The sequence below is a fragment of the Choloepus didactylus genome, chromosome 20, assembly GCF_015220235.1.
Source record: "Choloepus didactylus isolate mChoDid1 chromosome 20, mChoDid1.pri, whole genome shotgun sequence".
Taxonomy (NCBI): Eukaryota; Metazoa; Chordata; class Mammalia; order Pilosa; family Megalonychidae; genus Choloepus; species Choloepus didactylus.
In genome coordinates, this window is record NC_051326.1 from 22976578 (window position 1) to 22983941 (window position 7364).

At 32.9% G+C, this 7364-nt stretch overlaps 1 protein-coding gene across 2 annotated transcripts in view; it reads left to right on the plus strand.

Annotated features, from left to right (window-relative positions):
- HOOK3 (hook microtubule tethering protein 3) overlaps window positions 1-6961 on the plus strand; it is a 134333-nt gene extending 127372 nt beyond the window's left edge. For both annotated transcript variants that reach the window (XM_037812507.1, XM_037812508.1), the window contains one exon: window positions 1782-6961. In XM_037812507.1, coding sequence (XP_037668435.1) covers window positions 1782-1922 — 141 coding nt within the window. In that variant the 3' untranslated portion in view covers window positions 1923-6961. The remainder of the gene's footprint in view (window positions 1-1781) is intronic.
- Window positions 6962-7364: the final 403 nt, after the last annotated feature.

Sequence of the window (7364 nt, forward strand, 5' to 3'; positions counted from 1 at the left end):
TCTCCCAGCCACTGAAATCTTATTTTCTTTCATTTCTCTTCCCCCTTGTGGTCAAGAAGTGTCTCTCAATCTAACAATGCTGGGTCCAGGCTCATCCCCGGGAGTCATGTCCCACATTGCCAGGGAGATTTACACCCCTGGAAGTCATGCCCACATAGTGGGGAGGGCAGCAAGTTCTCCCTGCCGAGGTGGCTTAGACAGAAAGGCCACATCTAAGCAACAAAGAAGTTCTCTGGGGGTGACTCTTAGGGCACAACTATAAGTAGCCTTAGCCTCTCCTTTGCAGCAACATGCTTCAAAAGGGCTTGACCTACTAAACTGGTAGTCCGAATGCTTGCAAGATACAAGGAATTCCCCAGGTGGGTAAGTTTAATATTTCCACATTTTTCCCCAGCCCTTCAAGGGGGCTTTGCAAATATTTTTTATTCTCCACCCAAATTCTCTGGGATGAATCAGGACTTCACACTAACCTGTACAAACCAGCAAGATCTTATTCCCTTTTCAAGGTTCCATGTAGTTATGGTGGTTGAGTAAACTAACCATATAAGTGAAATTATAAAGCATGCTACAGAAAATATAGATTTTCCACCCCTAAATGTTTTGATTGCAAGTTGAGTGAAAAACATGCTCTGGATTTTCTTGTTGGGAAAATGGAGAAACGTTGTGTTTTTGCTAAGTTTTAGTAGACAAATTATTTTTAAAATGCAAAGTCATACCAGTGTTTTCCATAGAAACTAACCAGTGAAGCTTCTAGTTTCCTGTGTTCTGTGCATTGTACAGTTCGTTCCGGAAAAGCCAGGTCTCTTTTTACATAACTTGGTCGTATCTACCTGACCATCCTTTTTGTCTCCTGATTGCTTATTTTTTTTCTTATTAACTTCCACTTCCTCCCATCAGTTTACTTGTATCCAGTCATTTGTGAGATTAGACAGCAGCTTTCAGTTCTTAACATTTCTTTGGCTAGGATTCTTCACAGCCTTGTCAAATGAATACCAAACAACTTTTTCCTCATCTACTCACAGATTCTGCCTTAAGTAAAGCATTATTAGTAAAGTATTCTTATTATTATTATTATTGTCATTGTTATTATTCCTCCAAGTTCAGAGAGTACCAGGTTTCCTCTGTCCTGTTAAGATAGTCGGGGCCCAGCAAGCCGAGGTTCCTCTCCCTCCTAAGCTAGCACGTGATCCTTCTCCTGTCTTCAAGAAAGACCCCCTGCATCTCAGTTGGGCCCCTGTTTGGGGCTGTCAGCAACTTTTCTTAATTTGTTTGAGAATACAGGTCTTCCAGAAATGAAGAAAAACAACATGGTGGTATGTATTATGTCTAGTGTGGCTTCCCACCTTAGGAAACAAGTGCATTAAAGTTTTTCCATCCTAAAGCAACCCTGTGAATCAACTGCTACTAATCAATTGCACTTTTTTCTTAGAAAATCACTTTATATATTCAATTTTAAGGGAAATATGGTTGAATGTGGGTGAACCAAAAAATCTTTCTTCATTACCTATCATTTTATTTGTTGTAAATTCAGAAAAATAGCCTTAATTTTTTCAAAAGATTTGTACCAAAATTGATGGGTTAAAATGCCTCTAGAAGATAAGATTTTAATCTATAATGAGATTAAAGTTTCCATAGTAATGGAAAGGTTCTCTCTATAATGAGAATAATTATATTTCTAATTGTGCCTTATGAAGCAAAGTAACAAATTCTGCATGATGTAATTTTCCTTTGTGAGAATGTGTTCCATTACTTTTTCATTGATTAATTTTTTTCCATTGTAGGGAATGACTCTGCATAAAAAAGCAGCTGAAGATAGACTTGCTAGTACAGGTTCAGGCCAGTCATTTCTGGCTAGGCAAAGACAAGCAACCAGCACGAGAAGATCTTATCCGGGCCATGTTCAACCAGCCACAGCAAGGTAGAGAAGTCTTGCATTAGAAATAAAAAACAACCTGCATTCAAAGCGTACTTCTGTTACATAAAAAAATGTTCCAGGAAATTTGGCCAGCTTATATTTTGTCTCCATTCTATGTTAATATTTAGTTGTTTCTCACTTGAGAACTCTTTCTCCTGTATCTGTAATGTTTTGATTTCTTTGTCCTTTATTTTGTAGTCCTTTCAGTTCTTTTTCCTGTGCCAAAATTTTTTAAATGCCCAGTTAAAAGTGTTGTAAAATAGTGTATTACTTTTCTTTGTATGAAAATGTCCTTTTCCCCCGTGATGTAGGCTTTATAATGAATTAAATTTTCTGCCAGTAATTGATATACAATTTATATTCTTTATTGTGCCTATGTGTTACCATGCTTTATAAGAATGTCTTTGTTTAAAGGGAATTAATCTTTTTATGATGTATTAATCTGTGTTTTAAATTGTTTTCCAAATGCACTTCAAATAACTTGCATATTTACTGTATAAAATGGTTGGCAGGTGCACTTTTTGCAAAGACGTAAATATATTGGCAGAGGTGCTAATAAAATCTTACATAAGGCACCTGGTAGAACTATTTAAAGGAAAAAAAATGAGTTTTCACATTGTTTTATAGGAAATAAAATTTGTCCAAAGATTTGGAGACTATTTTTAAAACATAAATACATAGAATTTCATTATTTCCTAGTATCTTGTGCGCTGGCAGAAATGAATGCATTGGCGAGGTTATTTGGGAAGAAATTATAGAGAAAAACAGGCAGTGTATTGATTTTTTCTTGTGTTGGAATATCACAGTAACTGAAGATCAAATGTCAAATGTGGCTAACATTTGTAGCTTCCATTGCTGTCTACAGCTAAAAGATTTTTTTTTTTCATAAATTTACAAGTAATAGGTAGCCTTACTTTTTAGGCAATTTCCTTGTTGACTTGTGCCTCATTTGTTTTACTTATTCTTTAATATAAATCCTTCCATTTCTCAGTAATTCCTAATATTTAACTTTTTAACATCAGTCATTAAGATAAATAAGTGACTTCTTTTGTGTGTGATGTTTGATGGCAGGGCTCTTTCACATTTTTTCTTAATTCTATCCACTAGTCCAGGTATTTGTTACTGATTCCCTAGGGTGATTTGGTTGCCTCACAGTGCTTATGTTTGTTGGCAATTGTTAGAATTTATTTACATCAATGAAGAATGGCTGCCAAGTAATGATTGTAAAGTACTTTGAATATATATGAGGTGCTATATAAATGTGACATATTCATTTGAATATGAAATGCCTTCTGCCTAATTTTCCATATTAACTTGTTTAATAAGTATTTGGTCCCAAATTATTTTAGGTTCCTCTCCAGCCTTTTTCTTGCACCACAGCCCATTTTTTAAAACCAAAAAAATTCCTGAAATTTGTTTGTTTGTTTTCAAAGATAGGTCACCTAATAAGAGGGTTTCATTTCATTCACTTGCTATTTGGAAGTTCAGGTTTCACTTAGTTCTGTATATTAATGCAAGTAAGTAACTTTAAATCAAGCTAAATGTGATTAAGAATTTTCAAAAACTATATTCAAAAATTTGATTTTAAATCCTTTTAAATCCCTCCTTTTAAAATAAGAATAGTTGACCTTCAAATTAGTAATGTTTTCATTTGTGCTTAGAAACTGCACTTGAAGAAAGGTATTAGAATATACACAAATGATTTCATGCATTGAGCTAATTTGTACAATAAATACAGAAGTCTGAGTATATAATTTGTACAATAAATACAGAAGTCTACTGGTAAGAACATAAAGCAACAAGTATTAGCAATAATGGAAAGAGCCACCCAAGTAAAACGCATGTGGGCTTTCAAGACGTCAAGCAGTCAAAGTCAGCATATAAAATTTTGACAACATAATATTTTAAAATATTTGTTAATGATTCTTATCCCTAAATTCTACAAAAGCATAAGGGGTCAACTGTTTTAAAAACAAATTAGAGCTTCAACACTAACCTCAGTGAAATTAAAATTATTGGAGAAGTTTACCTGCAGATTAAGATGAATGAAAATAGGAGTCTATGAACTTCTTCATTAAATGTATCATGATCCATGAGAAAAGAGGTTTTAATTTTATTCTCTATTTATTGCCCCTTTTCTGGTCTCCTACCTACCCACCCACCCAGAAATATTTCTCTAAATGAGTCAGAAAGGTGCCAAGCTTTTAGAAGGAGGTTTTACATCTAATTTTTCTTCAGCATCCTACTGCATGCTTATACGGTAGACCTAGTCATGCCATCAGCAATGGAATAAGTACAGTGTTACAGCCTTGGTTGGAGTGAGCCATCACTACAGTGTCCGAATTCTTATAAACAAAAAGCTTATTTTCTGATTTCATTCTAGCCAGGGTAAGAAAATACAAAGTAAATAACTAAAAGAATATTAAAGCATTCTAGCATTTATGTTCCACAGTATATATTTAAGAAGTTTGTAATGGAAAAAAAGTCAACAAATATAGTCATTTACCACATCTAAAAGAGAGAATAAATAATGCAATTGAAATATTTTGAAAGACTTTCAAAAATTTGATCATATCTTTTTAATCATTTGTCTAATTTACTTGATAATAACCAAGGAAAAGAAGTCCCTAAATACAGGACCCATGTTCCAAATTTTATCATGTTTGAATTATTTCCATTACATATCCCTAGCCTGGTAAAATTGGCTTAATGGGATGATTAGATTGTAATAAAGGTAATATGGTAGTCTAATTTTTTTGAGGTTTCATTGTTTTGCTTATATAATGAAAGTTAAATTATACAAATTAAGCTAAATATTATCCAGTCAGAAACCTCAGCCTATTTATTTCATTAGTCCTCACAAATGAATGAAAATCCATGCTGGGTGCGGATAGAGCAGCAGTAAGGGATTGTTAAATAAAAGATGAGTTGGTTGAAGAAGAGTCACATTTTATTTGTGAGCTACTTTACTTATATTTCTTTTTCAGTAGCAGTTTGGTTTATTCTTGTTAATTAAATAATTATATGAAATCTTTTTGAGTGCCTCTCTCTCAGACAAGCATCAAGCTATTATTTTAAAGATACTACTATGTTAAAACCTTGAAAATCTTCATCTAAATATAAGAATTATCTTGAAACAAAATTTAAATTTTTAAAATTCTCTTAACTGTCTTAATTTAATTTCCAGTTGCCCAATTTCCAGAAATGTTACAGTTATCCCCAGTTGGGACATGTTAGATTTGTCTTATAAAGCACCCAGAACTCACAGCTAGTGGAAACCTAGTTAGTTTACAGCTATGTGGGTAAGAACATCTTTGATTCTAACATAGTAACAGGAAAGTGCTTGGCATCTTGGCTTTTGCTAAGGACAAAATAACAACATGAAGACAAAATGCTTTTTTGTTGTCTATTCATTAAGCTTTGGAAGAATATTCTGACGTTTAGCCTTATAGTATGAAGGGACTCTGCATAGAAATGACCGTCAAACTGATGTAGCATTGCACTTCTGAACAGTGAGGCCTATGTGCTATCCTAAAGTGTGATGAAAGAGTGTACCAAACAAAATAAAATGGGATATCAGATTCTTTGAAAATTATTTTAGCATGTTTTTATTTTTCCCTTTTTATAAGTTAAAGGGTTTTCCATTCAATACAGATAATCTCTGTTCCTATAGTCCCAACTGTCAAAATGGCAGTTTATTGTGGTAGTTGTTCAGCCCAGTTTCATTACATTTAGAAAGAAGTTTCAGAACTTATTCTTTGTAACTATAGTGATTTGGATATTTTATATCATGAAATTTTTTATATGAGGAAGGCTAATGTCAATGTATTTGTCATCCAATTTTTTACTTTCTATAAAGCATATTTAAATAATAATTGGTGTATGTTCCTTTTATTGAAAATTTTGAAAATGTTTTGTCCAATTTCAGGACAATAATGTTCTGAAGTTTTCAGTAAATACTCTTCAGTTCTCAGAAGCTTAAAAAACAAAATAATACACTGGTGACACAGATAATTTCTACCCCCAAATTACAGAAATATTAATATTTAGCTTCCTTTATATAAAATGAAGGACAGCACAAATGTGATGGTGTCCATCTCTTTTAAATTTTCAATTATGTTCTTGGGAGGTATGTACTGATTATTTTCTTTTTAAACAGACTTCTATCTAGTTCACATGTATTATCTTTATGAATATAAAAACTTGTGAAACTTATATTTAATGTTGTCCTGAAACATGAATATCCTCAGGTTCTTCACATTACACTAAAATGAGAGAGATGGGAGCATTCGTTTATTTTAAGAAACAGATCTAAGCCTACTTATGGCAAATGTATGAGTTTTTGCAATTAGGGGTCCATAAATGTTTTCTAATGATTATATATAAGGATCATTTGATATCCTTTATTATTTTTCTGTTTTCTTATATTTTCCAACAATATTCTTTAAGATTAGGCTTGCATGCTTTATATAAATGAGGACAGAAGTCTAAGAAAGTAACAGAAATTTGTAAGGGCAAGTCGATTCCTACAGAGTAGAATGGATTTTTGGGATAAGTGGCCTAATTATAAACAGATATCCAGGCAGATGGAAGGATTAAGACAATGAAATCTTACACCACCTTAACAAATGTTGCTAAAGGTAATAGTTTATATAAAATCTTCTGTCTTTAATACTCAGTCGATAAAAAAGAGTAAACAAAATTTTTTATTTTCTAATTGTCCTTTTCTTCACTAAGCATTAACTAGGTACACAGTATTAACTGTGTATATTTATTAGTGGAAGGGAAGGCATCTATTTCCATTTTCAGAATGTTAACCCATTACTAAATCTATTTTAGCCACTTAAGGATACTATGGTTTGATGAGATGAAAAGTTATCTGTGGTGCTTGAAAATCATGACAGCTTCTTATAGTTACCTAGATCTGCCACTTCATCTAGTTTCCAACCCTAGGCTGAAACAAAGATTTGTTTAAAGTGAGGGTGAGAGTAGACTTAAAAAAAAAAAAAAAAAGAATATTCAAGGAGAACCTTTATGTACCTAATACATTACCACCAGGCTCTGAATTAGATGCTAAGAGTCTGAAGAGGAAATCTCAAAGAAGGTATCCACAGCCTCAAAATTTTAGGCCCATGGGACCATCAAATATCCTGAGTTATATGTACTTAGAACTTAAAGAGTAAACTAAATGTCATGAGAAGAGCAACATCAAAGTGAGAAAAAGACAACTACCAAAGCATGCTGAGGCTTTAATGTATGTTAAAGACTTCTGAGCAAGGGTTATTGCTTTAAGAGATCTCTAAATTGATGAAGGAAAATAGTTTAGCAATTATATTATCAAATTAATAGAGGGACTCGTATTTATTCTTGGTATGTCATCCTATGGGCAGTGATTTCGTTACTATGTATACATTCTACAGTGTTTATTTTATGTACATCACTATTAGAG